The sequence below is a fragment of the Dipodomys merriami genome, unplaced genomic scaffold (assembly GCF_024711535.1).
Source record: "Dipodomys merriami isolate MVZ:Mamm:240054 unplaced genomic scaffold, mDipMer1.0.p SCAF_1688, whole genome shotgun sequence".
NCBI lineage: Eukaryota > Metazoa > Chordata > Mammalia > Rodentia > Heteromyidae > Dipodomys > Dipodomys merriami.
In genome coordinates, this window is record NW_027203035.1 from 59795 (window position 1) to 77081 (window position 17287).

A 17287-nucleotide genomic window follows, 5' to 3' on the forward strand; every position below is an offset into this window, starting at 1 on the left:
AGCCACAGCACCACTTCCCACTTTTTTGTGTCTCACAGGAGGGAGATAGCTCCACAAAAACCCTGGGAGGTGAGGCAGTCCTGGGCAACCCCAGGTTGGGGGGGGGGAGGAGGAGGAGAGGAAGAACAGAGCTGTGGTCACAAGTTCTCACATTAGTCAGTAGGAGGAAGATGTTAGAAAAATCCAGGTTTCTGAGACTGACCTCTGATTTCATGCTGAAATCCACCTTCTCTCCCCTAGGATGAGAATCACCAATTCTCAGAATCTCCCCCAAATTTCCCTAGGCGGTGGTGTTGTTCCTCATCCTGGGCATCCATCCAGCTGGGGGGCGGGGGAGGAGGAGGGGGAGGGTCAGACAGCAGAGAGAGCGGGGCTCGTAGCTACTCAGGTGGCTGAGATCTGAGGATCACGGTTCGAAGCCAGCCGGGGGAAGAAAGTCTGTGAGATTCTGACCTCCAATAGAAAAAAAAAAGCCGGATATGGAACTGTGGCTCCAGTGGAAGAGCAACAGCCTTTAGTGGAAAAACCTCGGTGACAGCTCAGGAGGGGGGGCCACTCTCTCCGAGTCTCCCTTGAGGTCCGCGGGGCCTCAGTTTCCCCTCTGCTTGAAGTGGCCTGGGCGCCTTGGCAGGTCGGGCTGCACAGAGCGGCCGCCCCTCCCAGCCGCCTCCCCGTTCCTCCTCCCTCTCAAGGCGCCTCCTCCTCCTCCCTGGCCCCCTCGGGGCTCCCCCTCCTCACCCCATCTGGACCAGCCAAGGAGGGGCCTCCGCCCCGCCCTCCGCCCCGCCCTCCGCCCCGCCCCGCCCTCCGCCCCGCCCCGCCCCGCCCCTCCGCTCAGCCCCGCTCCTCCGCTCAGCCCCGCCCCTCCGCTCAGCCCCGCTCCTCCGCTCAGCCCCGCTCCTCCGCTCAGCCCCGCCCCGCCCCTCCGCTCAGCCCCGCCCCTCCGCTCAGCCCCGCTCCTCCGCTCAGCCCCGCCCCTCCGCTCAGCCCCGCCCCTCCACCCAGCCCCCGCCCCCTCAGCTCCGCCCCCATGACGTCACCAGCCCCGCCCCTCCCGCAGCCGCGTCTCCCTCCTGGAATCAGCCGGCCGGTGTTAGGCGAGCAGCGGACTGCGGCAGGCGATCTGATCGGGAATGGAGAAAAATGATTCTGAGAGAGAAAAATACTATTTCGAGAAGGAGAAATCGGATGTCGGGAGGAGATCGGAGCGGGGTTCCCGGGGTCGCCCTCGACGGCTGGGGGAACGTCTCCCGTCGGCGGGAGCTCCCGCGGACTGCGGACCCAGCCGGGCGCTGCTGCTGCTGCTCACGCTGCTGCTCATGCCCGCGGCCGGTGAGTGCCGCCCCGCGCCCGCGCCCCGCGCCCTGCCGCTCGGTCCTGTCCCGCGTCCCCTCTCCCCCGGCTCCCTCCCCGGCCACCCCCACGCCCCTCCCCGCGCCCTTTCCCCGTCTCTTGCGGCCCTGGCGGGATTCCAGGAAAGTCGGTGGTGACTCAGGCCGGGACGCACCCGGTGCCCAGGGCCGCCGGGCCAGGCACCTGCCGAGCCCGGGAGGTGGTGGCCTCCAGCCACCTCCCTCCCCTTGTACAAGGACCCCCCCCCCACCGCCACCCCTCCTGGGTGGCTTCCATTCATTCATTCATTGGCTCATTCATTCCCTCACTCACCTCCGTGCCCGCCCCGCACACACTCAGGACAGCTCGCTCCAGCGGCCTTTAGTAAACGCGGGGTGGGGCAAAGCCCTCAGGAGCCCGGGCTGAGGGAGCCGCGGTGCCGGGGAACTCGGGGTGCGTGTGCGTAGTTGCACATGAGCCCCCCCACCCACGCCCCATCCCCCGGGCATCGCCGAAGGCCACTGCACAGGGAGATCACCAAGACCACAGCCGGAGCCTGGCATCCCAGCCACTCAGGAGGCTGAGATCTGAGGATCCTGGTTCGAATCCAGCCGGAGATGGATTCCAGTGAGACTCTTACCTCCCGTGAACTGTCAAAAAGCCAGAAGTGGAGCTGTGGCCAGGCCCTGAATTCAAGCCCTAGGACTAAGCCTCTCTCTCTCTCTAGAATCCCCCCCCCTCCATCTCCCGCCCCCCCTTTCTTTCTGTCCTGGGGATTGAACTCAGCCTGGGTGCTGTCAGCTCTTCAGCTCAAGGCTAGCCCTCTACCACTTGAGCCACAGCGCCACTTCCAGTTTTCTGGTAGTTTTTGGAGATAAGAGTCTCATGGACTTTCCTGCCTGGGCTCATTTTGAGCAGCCATCCTCAGATCCCAGCCTCCTGAGTAGCTAGGATTACAGGCTTGAGACACTGGTGCCTGGCTCTGGCTCTGTCTCTGTCTCTGTCTGTCTCTGTCTCTGTCTCTCTCTCTCACACACACACACCACCTGGAAGAAGACTCCAGCCAGCTTTTTGTGGGGAGCAGGAAGAAGAACAAAAGCTGGAAATCGCTGGGCTGAATGCAAGGGGGGGTGGTGGTGAACTTTCCAACAGGAAACACAGGGTGCCCCAGATTTCACTGCCCTGTTCAGTTTCTTCATAGCCCTGTGCATGCAGCTAAATGGACCGGGGCGGGGGGAGGTTGCAGGTGGGACCATGCACCCACAGCAGCTTGCCCCCCACCCCAAGTCTCCTGGGCCCAATGGATGCCTCCTCTCTCCTAAGGCACAACTAAATCCTACCTGGCACTGTCATTTTCACTCCCTCTGTGTCACCCTGGGTTCCGTTCCCATGACAGACACCTGATATGAAACAACTTCTCTGGAGAAAAAGATTCCCATGGTGGGTGTGGCTGTGCATGCCTGTAATGTGAGCCACTGAGATCAAAAAATAAATTGAATATTGGGGTGGGGAGAGGGGGGTATGACTTTTGTGTAGGAAGCCTGAAGTGGGGAGGAGAGGGGAGAAGAGAGAAAGGGAGGAGAAAGATTTATTTATTGCTGGTTCTGGGGCTTGAACTCTTGGCCTGGGCCCTGTCCCAGAGTTCTTTTTGCTCAAGGCTAGCGCTTCTACCACTTGAGCCACAGCCCCACTTCCAGTTTTTTTCTGAGTAGTTTATTGGAGATAAGAGGCTCATGGACTTTTTCTGCCCTGGCTGACTTCACACCAGGATCCTCAGATCTCAGCCTCCTGAGTAGCTAGGATGACAACAGGTGTGAGCCACCAGCACCTGGCTACAGAGGGGAAATGATTTTGGCTCACAGTTTGGAGGAGGTAGTCCAACTGTCCCCATTGTCCTGGGCCTGTGGCCTGGGTCACAGGAGTGTGGGATGGAGTCCTGGGTCAAACCACTCTATGCCTCAGTTGCCCACTCGGTTCCCCCCTTCACGCACCCCACAGGGACCCTGATGGTTGGCGTAGAGGTGCCTACCCAAGTGGACGGTTTCTTGGATGAGTCTGTGAACCTGACCTGCCAGCTACAGACTTCTCCTGGTGTCAGCATCCAGATGAGCCAGATCACATGGATGAAGCAGGGTGAGGAGAAGAGCCTGGCCGTCTTCCATCCCACCAGGGGGCCCTACTACCAGGATCCCGGCAGGATGAAGTTCTTGGCTGTAGGGCAGGGCACAAAGCTGCCAGATGCCTCTCTGGAACTGTCTGCGTTGCAAATTGATGATGAAGCTAATTATACATGCCACTATGCGACCTACCCAACGGGCAGCAGCAAGGGGACCACCTGGCTGCGGGTGCTGGGTGAGCAACAGGGAATCAGGGTGAGGGGAGGTAGGAGGGGTGCAAGCAAGAGTGGGCCAGGCCTGAGCAGGGGACCTCCTTCCACTTAGCAGGTGCCACAGGGCGGTTGGAGAGATTAGAGCTCCTGGGGGCCAAGGTCTTGGGGAGACCAGGAATTGGACAGGTGGCTGGGAGAACCTGGAGGCTGGGGAGGACAGTGGATTTTCTTCCTCTAGGCCTCCGCTTTCTTCCTTGGATATAGCAGGGCCCTGATATCTCTGTTATGGGACTTTAAACACAGGTTCCTCCTAGGTTGGCCCTAATAACACCTTACAGGTGCCAGTGGCTGCTCCCTGCATTCAAGGTTGGTGACAAAGGAGAAGTTCAAAGGTGAAGATAGAAGGAGAGCCGGGTACTGGTGCTCATGCCTGTAATCCTAGCTACTCAAAGAGCCTCTGAAGATCAAGGCTAGAAGCTATACTGGGAAGGAAAATCATGGGATTCTTACCTCTAATTAGCCAAAAGGAAAAAAAAAAATCGCCAGAAACGGAGCTGTGAGCTCAAGTTGTAGAGTACTAGCCTTGAACAAAAAAACCCCTGGGACAGCACTCAGGACGTGGCTTCAAGCTTCAAAACCAGCATGCGGGAAAGGAGGGAGGGAGGGGACAGGCAGCTGATGCCCTGTTGAGGAGGCTGCCTCCAAATTCCATACCAATTAAGTTTGTTTTCTGAAGCAGCTATGGGGGTGGGGGGGCAATGACTAATGACTAAGGATGGGTGGTTTAGAACTGCACAGGATGTACTACTAATCTTCTGCCCCATTGTAATAACCCACGAGGGGAAAAAAAAATCCATCTTGGAGGCACTTCAAAGGTAACAAAGGAGTTGTCCTGCAACCCTATCCTGGGTTACGTTGGAACTAAGAGTAGCTGCAACCTCCAAGGTTTTTCTTTTTCTTTTTTCCTCCTTCCCACGGGCCACTCTGATCTCCAACTCTCCGCAGGCCTCTCCGATCTCCACAGGCCACTTGGCTCTTCACAGGCCTTTTCACCTCTCCGTGGGTTTTGCCTCTCCACTATCCACAGGCCTTTCCTCAGGCTTCTCCGCCGTGCCTGGGCCTCTCCGCCGCCTGGGACTTTCCTGGGCCTCTCACAGACTTTCCTGTCTGAACTGGCCTTGAACCTCAATCCTCAGATCTTAGCCTCCTGGGTTGCTAGGATGACCTGCCCCCGGCTTCTGTCTCCACTCTGGAGGAGAGCCCGGGCACTGCTTGGCTCCATGAAGTGCCTCTCTCCCATTAGGGCTCTCCCTGCCTTTCTCCTCACCGGAAGCCCCTCCTCTCCATATTCAGCGGCCCGCCCCGGAAGCGGCCCTTTGATGCCCCGCCCCCAGGGCCTGGCGTGCGTCGTGCGTGGCTTGTGCATCTCCCCGGCCTCCTCCCTTTCTCACACCATCCATGGCCCAGCCAGGTGGTCTGCAGTGATCTTCCTCTTTTCTAGGCCCCCAGCACCAGCCCACGAGGCATATTCACTGAGCACTTCCTACAGGCCAGGACCGTCCTAAAGAGCGTTGCCTGTGTCCCCATCCCTCCGGGGATCCCCAGGGCACAACGAAGGAAACTGAGGCACAGGCTTGCACCAAAGGCCCCCTTCCACTCCGCTGGCTGCTCAGAGACACCCACAGGATTTGAACTGTCCACTGTCTCCCTCTCAATCCTCCAGCCCAGCCCCAGAGCAGCGCCGTCGCCCTGAAGGCTGTGCAACCCCCGACCGCCCTCTCTGTGCCCGTGCCCTTGGCGCACTGCGAGGCCGCCGACGGACACCCGGCCGCGCGCCTCTCCTGGTCCGCTCACCTGCCCGGAGTCGCCAACACCACGCAGGGGCCGGGATCGCGGCCCGGCACCGTCTCCGTCGTCAGCGTCTTCTCCGCGGTGCCCTCCAGACAGGCGCACGGCCAGGTCGTCACCTGCGTGGTGCAGCACCAGACCTGGGCGGAGCCGCTACAGCTGCCCGTCCACCTGTCCGTGCTCTGTGAGTGCATCCGCGCATGCGCGAGAGAAAGATCGCCCCCCCCCAACACACAGTGGGCTACTATCACCCCAGGGTTACCCACACCCCACTTCCCCAAGCTGTGGCCTACATGGCCTCCAGCGTCCGCCTGGCTCCCCCTTCTCCCACCTTATAAGACCAACAACAACAAAAAAGTGAGTTTCAAGCCCCCCCCCCCCCCAGTACTGGCACCAAGACACAGAAGTACCTAGGGACAGATTAGGCCTGGTCTGCCCCACATGGCCGAGGATGCACAGGCCTCTGTTCTCAGAGGACATGTCTTGTCATTCAGGACCCACCCCGGGAGCCGAGGAGCCTCGTGCCCTGAGGGCCTGTGGCTCTGACCCCAGTGTGTCCCCACCCCTTAGACCCCCCTGAGGTCTCCATCGTTGGCTATGACCACAATTGGTATGTCGGTCGCCGTGATGTCACCCTGAGCTGCGACATCCAGAGCAATCCAGTGTACACTCACTTCAACTGGACCACGTGAGTCATGGGGACCCCAGCCTGCCCTGAAGAGGGAGGCTGGTGCCTGGCTCCTGGTCTGAGGGAGGAGGTTGGGGCCTGGATCCCTGGATCTAAGCAAATAAGCATCAATGACACAATCATTAATCAGCTATTAGAAGTGACTGCTTCAACGTTTGGCATCTTTATAGCCAGGAGTGAAGGCAGTGAGCAAGTGCTTGTTTGCCTTACACAGATTCACCCCTGGTATTTTTTTAAAAATTAAATTAAATTAAATTTTTTTTGTTGGTTGCGGATCTTGAACTCTGGGCCTGGACGCTGTCTCTGAGCTCTTCAGCTCAAGGCTAGCACTCTACCACTTAAGCCACAGAGCCGCTTGCAGCTTTTTCTGTTTATGTGGTACTCAGGAATTGGACCCAGGGCCTCATGCATTCAAGGCAATCACTCTACCACTGAGCCACCTTCCCAGCCCCTAATTTTAATTTCTTTATTGCATGTCCCAGGGTTTGTACTCAGGGCCTGGCACTAGTCCTCTACTACTTGAACCACAACACTACTTTGGCTTTTTCTGTTTATGTAGTACTGGGGAATCAAACCCAGGGCTACATGCGTGCTTCATGCACTCTACCACTAAGCCACATTCCCAGCCCAATTTCTCCCCCCCCTTTTTTTGGGGGGGGGTCCGGTCATGGGGCCTGAACTCTGGTACTGGACGCTGTCCCTCAGCTCTTCAGCTCAAGGCTAGCGCTCTACCACTTGAGCCACAGCGCCACTTCCAACTTTTTTTCTTTTAGCTTATATGGTGCTGAGGAATCGAACCCAGGGCCTCATGCATGCAAGGCAAGCGCTCTACCACTGAGCCACCTTCCCAGCCCTCTTTTTTCTTTTTTTAAATGTGTGTGATGGTGCACCTCTGTAATTCAAGCTACTCAAGAGGGGGAAGTGGGGAGAGTCTGAGTTCAAAGCCAGAAGAGGCAAAAGTGCCAGACTCTACCTAAGAATTAACCACAGCCAAAAGGCCTGGAGAGCAGGAGCAGAGTAAAGTTCAAGAGGAAGCCCTAACTTCCCCAGCAAGCACAATGTCCCTAGTTCAAGTCCCTGGGACACCAAAAACAGCAACAACAGAAGAGCCTGGTTCTCTTGACTTGTCCTTCCGCAAACTGCACAAATGAGGGCTCCCACAGGGCTGGCTCTGCTTCCTGCATGGCTGTTTCTTCCCTGTTCCACCTGCCATTAGCCAGCACACCTAGCTAGGACAGAGAGAGCCAGCTGAGGTAGTTGGGGGCAGCAGGTGCCAGGTCTGCTGGGGCGGGGCCAGCTCTGCCTGAGGGGTTTGAGATGACCTGGGCTCCTGCGCCCCCTGCTGGCTACAGAGCTAAATGGACCTGATGGCTGTATAGAGACTAGCACAGATAGGTCCAGTGAAAAACAGGAAGGGGAACAGGCTGAAAGGGCCAGGAAGAGGCTGGAAGGGCAGGGAAGAGGCTGGGAGGGTGGCAGTGTGGTGAAACCCACAGGGTTTTCAGCTGAGCAGGACCCGGGTGATAACAGAAGAGCCACACCCTGTGTCCCACAGGGCCTGAGGCTACCTGTGTCTTTGCTACCCCACCTGGAGCCTCCAGCAGAGGCCCCTTCCTTACCCATCTATCTCTGGGCCAGGACCTTGGGAACCTTGCCCAGCTCTGCTCAGGCCCAGGGCACCCAGCTCCAGATCGCCATGGTGGACGAGGCCATCAACACAACTTTCATCTGCAATGCCACCAACGCCATGGGGACCGGCCAGGGAGAAGTGACCATTGTCCTCAGAGGTGAGGGGCTGCCCCAGGATGCCCTCTGACTCCTGCTTCACACAAGGTATCTCAGGATGGGACCAGTGCAGTCAGCTCTGCTCCCTGACCTGCCCACCCCTTAAAAACCTGGGGTTCCTGGTGCCATTGGTCATCTGCTGCCTGAGCACAGACCCGCCACCAACCCAGGCTGAGGAAATTGTAATTTGCTTCTTTCCCAGCTAGGCAGAAGGGGAGAAGGACTCAGGAAAGCTCCTCTAAATACTCTGAATAGGACTTTGTTATAATTAACTAAAGCATGGCTAAAAATCTTTTCCAAAGACTTTATTGAAAATGCATTTTCAGCCAGATGCTGCTGGCTCACGACTGTAATCCCAGCTACTCAGAAGGTTGAGATCTGAGGATTTTCTTTTTTTTTTGGCATTGAGGTTGAAATAAAGCACAACACTATTTGAGCCACGCCCCTTTTGGCCCATTTTTGCTTTACTTATTGCGTAGAGTAGTCTCTCGTTTATGGCCACATTATCCTGCCCCATAATCCTCCTGTTTACATTTCCTGTTCTGCTTTGCCGTTGGATGGCAGCCACGTGCCACCAGGCCCACTTATTGCTGGAGATGGAGATCTCACTAATTGTTTCCCAGGCTGGCTTCCTCCCCATTTCCCTGGCAAGTAATTAGAATTATAGGTATGAACCACTATACCTATCTAGATCTGCTTTCTTTTCTATTTTGTGACAGTCCTGGGGCTTGAACTCAGGGCCCGGGCACTTTCCCTGAGGTTTTTCACTCAAGGCTGAAACTCCACCACTGAAGTCACAACTCCACTTCCAGCTTTTGGGTGACTCATTGAAGCTAAGAGTCTCATTGAAGCCGGGCGCTGGTGGCTCACGCCTGTAATCCTAGCTACTCAGGAGGCTGAGATCTGAGGATCACGGTTCAAAGCCAGCCCGGGCAGGAAAGACTGTCAGACTCCTATCTCCAATAAACCACCAGAAAACCAGAAGTGGCGCTGTAACTCAAGTGGTAGAGTGCTCGCCTTGAGCTGAAGAGCTGAGGGACAGCGCCCAAGCCCAGAGTTCAAGCCCCACAACTGACAAAAAAAAAAAAAAAGAGAGTCTCATTGAGTTTCCTGTCCAGGCTGACTTCAAACCATAATCCTCAGATCTCAGCCTTGTGAGTGGCTGGGATGACAGGAATGAGCCACCAGCTCTTAGCCCATTTCATGTTCTTAGCCACCTCCCTGGGGACAGAACATACTACTCACTGGAAATAGCTCTAATCAAAGTCTCAGGGCTGGCTCTGAGTGGCTCCATTTAAACCCCTGTCCACCTTTGAACCAATCACAGCAGCCAAGGAAAATGCGAGGTTCTCATTGGCCAGGCCTGAGCTCCCCCAACCCAATCCCATCCTAGGCGTCATTGGGTGCAGTGGAGTCCACCAGAACACAGAGAATGAGGGAGGTGATGTTTCTAAAGGAAATCTGGGGTGCTCATTCAAGGATGAGAGTGATACATGCCAGGCAGGTAAAAAAAAAAAAAAAAGCTCAACCTTTCTTCACCTGCCTGTTTCCTTCTTCTACAGAGAGACCCCCGGCCTCCATCTCACCTGGAGCCATAGTTGGTGTCGTGTTGGGGGTACTCTGGATAATTGGGAGCATAGTGCTGATCTTCTTGTGTCGTCACTTTCACGGTGAGCTCCAATGCTATTCTTGCCTCCCACTGCATTCCTGCTGTGTACAAGGTTTATCTGAGGGGAGAGGGTACTTGGGGTGTCCCCAGTGCCCACCCAGGCCTCCAGCCCATCTCCCAAGTTGACAAATTTTCATCCTGTTTCTCCAGGTCAGAACCAGTTGAACATCTCTACCAATGGGGTAAGTGGAGAGGAGAAGAAAGGAGAGGGGAGGGGAGGGCAGGGTGACCCCCTAATGGCTCCTGAGAAAGGCTTTGGGAAGAGCTTAAGCCTAGCTGATCAGAACCTCTCATTTTCCCTGACTGCTGTGATTGGCTCAGAGGTGGACAGTGATTTAAGTGAAGCCAATGAGAGATTGCTTTGATTACAGTTATTGACAGTGGACTAGAAGCCAAGTGCTGAGACTGTGTCTGTGGGAGGAGCCCATGCCCTCCTGAGTTCCAATCCCATGACCACCAGCACAAGGAGGGGAAAAAAAAGCCAGCATGGTGTTGGGATCCATTAGTGATGTCTGCCTTGGGTATGGGAATATTTGGCCTGGGTATCATAGCTTGAGTGCTGGGATGGATTAGTGATGTCTACCTTGGGTACAGGCATGGGAAGATGGGCCTGGATAAACCACAGAGTCCCCATCCCATTCTCCCAGAAGGTTTTTCTGCCCTGTGATGTTCTGTGACTCACCCCACAAACATTGGAAATTTCTGAACTCATTCATTCAACCTATTCATAAAAGCATATAAATGGATAGGAAGTGTAAGGTGATGGATATCAACCAGATAGGACTTAAAACTGCCTAGGTTTCAGCTGGGCAAGAATGGCTCATGCCTGTAACCTCAGCTAATCAGGAGGCTGAGATCTGAGCATCATGGTTGAAAACCATCCAGGCAGGAAAGTCCATGACACTCTTATTTCCAATTAACCACCAGAAAACTGAAGTGATGTTGTGGCTCAAAGTGGTAGAGTGCTAGCCTTGAGCAAAAGAGCTCAGGAATAGCACCCAGGCCCTCAGATTGAGCCTTACAACAAACAAAAGAAAAGGAAAGAGCCGGGTGCTGCTGGCTCATGCCTGTAATCCTAGCTACTCAGGAGGCTGAGATCTGAGGATCACGGTTCAAAGCCAGTCCGGGCAGGAAAGACTGTGAGACTCCTATCTCCAATAAACCACCAGAAAACCGGAAGTGGCGCTGTAGCTCAAGTGGTAGAGTGCTCGCCTTGAGCTGAAGAGCTGAGGGACAGAGCCCAGGCCCAGAGTTCAAACCCCAGGACTGACAAAAAAAAAAAAAGAAAAGGAAAGAAAGAAGGAAAGAGAAAAAAAAGAAAGAAAGGAAGGAAGGAAGGAAGGGAAAGAAATTAAAAAAAAGAAGGAGTGAAGGAGAGAATGAAAGAAAGAGAGAGAAAGAAAAAAAAGAGAGAAAGAAAGGGCCTGGGCGCTGTCCCTAAGCTTGTTTTGCTCAAGGCAAGCCCTCTACCACTTCAGCCACAGCACCAATTCCAGCTTTTTCTGTTTATGGGGTGCTGAGGAATCCAATCCAGAGCTTCACGCACACTAGGCAAGCAAGCACTCTACCACATGCTCAGCCACAAAGATTGTTGACTAAAGGCTGCCTCTCCTCTTCTAGAACGTTGCGTATTCATCTGTACGCAAGGAGGACGTCCCTCTGAAAGACACACCAGCCAGCAATGGGGGCTGCATCGCCAGCCCCGACTCCCACCATGTGGATTGAATGCACAGACAGAGGGCTGGCGGCCTCTCCTTCTCTACAGCTCATGACCCATCCACAGCCTGCAGCTACTCAGAAGACTGACAACCAGGGGAACCAAAGGTTCAAAACCAGCCCTCAAGTCTCCATCTCCAGTTAATTAGCAAAAAAAGCATGGAGGCATGGCACAAGTTGCCTAGCACCAGCTGAGCCAACAGAAGACCTTGGGCTCAACCTTGAGATCCCTCCAGAGCCCACACTAGTCAGATATGCCCTCAGCCACTTCTGCCATTTGCAAGAAAGACTGGAGAGCTCTGAAGACACCTAGGGCATTTCTGAGGGGACCAGGCTGAGGTCTCCACTGCTTTTCCCAGAGGACTGGTGAGGACAGTGTTCAGTCTCCTCTGTTGAGTTAATGACCAGCTGAGTGTGGTAGCACACACCTGTAATCCCATCTACTGAGGAGTCACCATCCCAAGCTGGCCTGGGACCACCTTTAGGCCAGGAGCCTCCACCTCAGAGCAGCAAAGTAAACTTTTGTTTATTTATTTGTTGTAGGTCTTGGGGAGGAGTGTTAAACTGGGCCTGAGGGCTGTCCCTGAGCTCTTTTGCCCAATGGTAGGGCTCTACTACTTTGAGGCACAGCGCCACTTCCGGTTTTCTGATGGTTCATTGGAGAAAAGAGTCTCATGGACTTTCATGCCTGGACTGGATTTGAACCATGATTCTCAGATCTCAGCCTCCTGGGTAGCTAGGATGACAAACACTGAGGCTTAAATTATTGAAAACTTATTTGTGGTCTTGGCTGCAGTGAGAGGCAAATGGGGAAGAAAGGGGAGAATTGGCCCAATAACAGAAGTGAGAGTCCAGAGCAGAACAAGGAAAGTGGGGTCCCCCGGTGTCGGCGGACTTAGAGCTGGTTTTCCTGAATGACCCACTGTCTACCTCTAGCACTTTATTAAAGGTAATTTATTTCTTTACTTTGTGACATTGGTTTGGTTTGTGTCAGTCCTCGGGCTTGAACTAGGGGCCCATGTGTTGTCCTCAGCTTTTTTTCTCAAGGCTGATGCTCTACTGCTTGAGCCACAGCTCCACTTCAGCTTTTGGGTGATTCATTGGAGATTAGAGCCTCATGGCGTGGGTCTCCCAGGCTGGCCTCAGCCTAAGATCCTCAGATCTCAGCCTCCTGCATAGCTGGGATGACATGAGCATCACCATCGAATAATAGAAAAGGATTCAAAGTGTTTTTGTGAGATAGACAGACAACACAAAGATTCAATGAATGAATGACTGAGTGACTGAAGGAACTGAAAAATCCAGAGCATCTTAGTTTGAAAATAAAACCCTGAAATGCCTTCCCAAGGGACAGACAAGAAATCACACAACTGCAGTAAGGAAGACTTTGGGGGAACCCCTCCCAGATGGTGGGGGTCGCCACATGCTCCCCAGGGCCTCATGCTCACTGCTCTTGCTTCTTTGGCTGGTGCTTTCCTACCTGAGCCAGGGCTCCACGCATGCTAGGCATGCACTCTACCATGAAGCCACATGCCCAGCCCAATTTATTTTTTCTTTCCTTTTTATTCTTTAACACATGTGGTGGTGCACCTCTGTAATCCCAGCTACTCAAGAGGGGGAAGTGGGAGGGTCTGCCTTCCAAGAAGAGGCAAAAGTGCCAGCCTCTACCTAAGAATTAACCACAGCCCCAAAGCCTGGAGAATAGAAGGAGGGTAAAGTTCAAGAGGAAGCCCTACCTTCCCCAGCAAGCACAGGGCCCCGAGTTCAAGACCCAGGGCCACCAAAAACACCAACAACAAAAAAGCCTGGTCGTCTTGACTTGTCCTATCAAACCACACAATTTAAAGCTCCCACAGGTCTGGCTCTGCTTCCTGCATGGTTGTTTTTCCCTGTGTCACCTGCCATTAGCCAGCACACCTACCTAGGACAGAGAGAGATGCTGAGGTAGTTGGAAGCAGCAGGTACCAGGTCTCCTGGGGGCGGGGTCAGCGCTGCCTGAGGGGTGTAAGATGAGCTGGGCTCCAGCGCCCCCTGTTGGCTACAGAGCTAAATAGACTCCCATGCACCCCTGGTGGCCGTATAGGGAATGGCACAGACAGGTCCAGTGAGAAACAGGTGGGGGAAGAGGCTGGGAGGGCAGCAATGTGGTGAAGGGCAGCAATGTGGTGAAGCCCACGGGGTTTTGGGATGAGCAGGACCTGGATGACACACAAGAGCCACGCCCTGTGTCTCACACAGCCTGAGGCTCTTTGTGTCTTTGCCACCCTACTCGGGGCCTCCGGTGAAGGCCTCCTCTTCCTTACCCATGTATCTCGGGCCAGGACCCTGGGGACCCTGCCTGGCTCGGCTCAGGTCCAGGGCACCCAGGTCTGGATCGCTGCAGTGAACGAGGCCATCAACATGACTTTCATCTGCAACACCACCGACGCCATGGGGACCGGCCAGGAAGAAGTGACCATTGTCCTCAGAGGTGAGGGGCTGGCCCCAGAATGCCCTCTGACTCCTGCTTCACACAAGACATCTCAGGATGGGACCAGTGCAGTAAGCTCTGCTCCCTGACTCCCCCACCCCCCTTAAAGCCTGGGTTCCTGGTGCCATTGGTCAGCTGCTGCCTGGGCACAGACCCGCCATCAACCCAGGCTGGGGAAATTGTAATTTGCTTCTTTTCCAGGTCACTGTAGGGACAGTGGGACTCACAAAAGCTCTTCTAAATACACTGAATAGGACTTTGATGGAACCACAGTCCTCCCCATCTGCCTCCCAAGTAATTAGAATTAGAGATATGAATCATTGGACTCATCTATATTTGCTTTCCTTTCTGTTTTTTTTTTTTTTATAGTCCTGGGATGTGAACTCAGGGCCCAGGCACTATCCCTGAGGTTTTTCACTCAAGGTGGCACTCTACCACTTGAGCCACAACTCCACTTCCAGCTATTGGGTGATTCATTGATGATAAGAGTTTCATTGAGTTTCCTGCCCAGGCTGACTTCAAACCAAGATCCTGAGAGGCTGGGATGATAGGCCTGAGCCACCTGCTCTGACCCATTCCACTCTTAGCAACCTCCCTAGGGACAGAGCACACCACTCACTGGCTGTAGCTCTAATCAAATTCCCAGGGCCGGCTCTGATTGGCTCCACTTAAAGCCCTGTGCACCTCTGAACCAATCACAGCAGCCAAGGAAAATGAAAGATTCTGATTGGCCAGACCTGAACTCCTTTAGGAAGTCCCATCCAAGATGTCATTGGGTGCAGTGGAGTCCACCAGAACACAGAGAATGAGGGAGATGATGTTTTCTAAAGGAAATCTGGGGTGCTCATTCAAGGATGAGAGTGATACATGCCAGGCAGGTTTAAAAAAATGCTCAACATTTCCTCACCTGCCTGTTTCCTTCCTCTCCAGAAAGACCCCCAACCTCCAGGTCAGCTGGACCCATTGTCTGTGTCATGTTGTGCGGGGTGGGGGGAAATCACGGTGGTGCTGGTGCTTCTATTCGGGTATCACAACCTTCATGGTGAGCTCCAATACTCCTCTTGCCCCCACTGTATTCCTGCTGTATACTAGGTTTATCTGAGAGGAGAGGGTCCTTGAGGGGCCCCAGTTGCCACCCAGGCCTCCCTCCCATCCACCCATATTACGAATTTTCCTCCTGTTTCTCCAGGTTGGAGAATGTTGAATACCTCTACCAACTTGGTAAGTGGAGAGGAGAAGAGAGGAGGGGAGGGCGAGATGACCCCCTAATGGCTCTTGAGAAGGGCCTTTGGGGAGCTCAGGTCTAGCCCTTCAGATGTCTCATTTTCCCTAGCTGCTGTGATTGGCTCAGAGGTGGACAGTGATTTAAGTGGAGCCAATGAGAGACTGCTTTGATTACAGCTATTGACAGTGGACTACAAGCCAAGTGCTGAGACTGTCTGTGGGAGGAGCCCATGCCCTCCGGAGTTCAAAGCCTATGACCACAAGCACAAGGAGAAAAAAAAAAGCCAGCTGCAGGAGTGTATTGAGGTCGATTAGTGATGTCTGCCTTGGGTACAGGGATATTTAGCCTTGGCACCATAGCTTGCTTGCTGGGATGTATTAGTGATGTCTGCACCGTGTACAGGTGTGGGAAGAAGGGCCTGGGGAAACCACAGAGTCCCCATTTTGGTCTCCCATAAGAATTTTCTGCCATGTGATATTCCGTGACCCATCCCACAAACATTCGGAATCTCTGAACTCATTCATTCAACCCATACTTATAAGCACATAAATGTGTATGAAGTGTAAGATAATGATATCAGCTGGATAGGACTTAAAACTGCCTAGGTTTCAGTTGTGTATGAGTGGCTCATGCCTGTAACCACAGCTAATCGGGAGGCTGAGATCTGAGGATCACGGTTCAAAACCATCTCAGGCAGGAAAGTCCATGACACTCTTATCTCCAATTAACCCCCAGAAAACTGGAAATGACGTTGTTTCTCAAATGGTAGAGTGTTACCTTGAGCAAAAATGCTCAGGGACAGTGCCCAGTTCCTCAGTTTCAGCCTTATACACAACCAAAAAGAAAAAAATAAAGAAAAGAAAAGGCCCCCTAATTTACTTTGCCAGTTCTAGGGCTGAACTCCGGGCCTGGACACTATCCCTGAGATTCTTTTGCTCAAAGCTAGCACTCTACCACTTGAACCACAGCGCCATTTCCAGCTTATTCTGTTTATGGGGTACTGAGGAATCAAACCTAGGGCCTCACGCATGCTAGGCAAGCACTCTACCATGTTCCCAGCCGCAAAGATTGCTGACTAAAGGCTGACTCTCCCCTTCTAGGATGCTGTGTATTCATCTGTACACAAGGAGGACGTCCTCTGAAAGACACACCAGCCAGCAATGGTGACAGTGTCGCTGGCCCCCGACTCCCACCATGTGCCTTGAATGCCCAGAGGGCTGGCGGCCTCTCCTTCTCTACAGCTCATGACCCGTCCAGAGCTTCACAGGCCCAGCTACTCAGAAGACTGACATCCAGGGGAACCAAAGGTTCATAACCAGCCCTCAAGTCTCCATCTCCAGTTAATAAGCAAAAAGCCTTCCTGGAGGCATGGCACAAGTTGTATAGCACCAGCTGAGCCAACAGAAGACCTTGGGCTCAAACTTAAGACCCCTCCAGAGCCCACATTAGTCAGATATGCCCTCAGCCACTTCTGTCATTTGCAAGAAAGACTGGAGAGCCCTGAAGATGCCTAGGGTATTTCTGAGGGGCCAGGCTGGAACTGCCACTGGATTCATGCAGACAGTGCTCAGTCTTCTATGTCAAGTTCACAACAAGCTGAGTGTGGTAGCACACACCTGTAATCCCAGCTACTGAGGACTCACCAGTCCTAAGGAGGCCTGGGACCACCTCTAGGGCCAGGAACCTTCACCCAGAGCAGCAAAGTAACTTTTGTTTGTTTGTTGTAGGTGGGGGGGGGGTTGTGAAACTGGGCCTGGGCGCTGTCCCTGAGGTCTTTTGCTCAAAGCTAGTGCTCTACTACTTTGAGGCACAGCACCACTTCCAGTTTTCTGGTGGTTCATTGGAGATGATTCTCATGGACTTTCACATGCCTGGACTGGATTTGAACCCCAATTCTTAGATCTCAGCCTCCTGGGTAGCTAGAATTACAAGCATGATTCACCCAAGCCTGGTTATGACTCCAGATTTAGTCTCACGTGAGCCAGGCTCTGTTTGCTCACACCTGTAACCCCATATACTCAGGAGGCTGAGATCTAGAGGATCAAGGTCAAGAGCCAGCTGGACAGAGAAGTCATGGAGACTTTTTCTCCAAAGTAACCAGAAAAAAGCTGGCTTAGAGCCCTGGCTCAGGTAGGAAAGCACCAGCCAAACAAGCAACATCAGTGAGCATGAGGCCCTGGGGAACATGGGGGTGACCCCCACCATCTGGGAGGGGCTCCTCCAAA

At 53.9% G+C, this 17287-nt stretch overlaps 1 protein-coding gene across 3 annotated transcripts; it reads left to right on the plus strand.

Moving 5' to 3' along the window:
• The first annotated feature begins 1075 nt into the window (after positions 1-1075).
• On the plus strand, positions 1076-12332 carry LOC138828937 (poliovirus receptor homolog). 3 transcript variants are annotated; one of them, XM_070024969.1, is made up of 8 exons: positions 1076-1332; positions 3331-3684; positions 5385-5693; positions 6080-6197; positions 7836-7984; positions 9545-9652; positions 9802-9833; positions 11272-12332. In XM_070024969.1, exons 1-8 carry the CDS (start codon positions 1134-1136, stop codon positions 11374-11376), a joined length of 1374 nt encoding a protein of 457 aa, XP_069881070.1. In that variant the 5' UTR covers positions 1076-1133; the 3' UTR covers positions 11377-12332. The 3 variants fall into 3 exon arrangements, with proteins under 3 accessions (XP_069881070.1, XP_069881072.1, XP_069881071.1); XM_070024971.1 differs by having other exon boundaries at positions 3331-3465; XM_070024970.1 differs by lacking the exons at positions 9802-9833; positions 11272-12332 and having other exon boundaries at positions 7836-8030; positions 9545-9620.
• The last annotated feature ends 4955 nt before the right edge of the window (positions 12333-17287 follow it).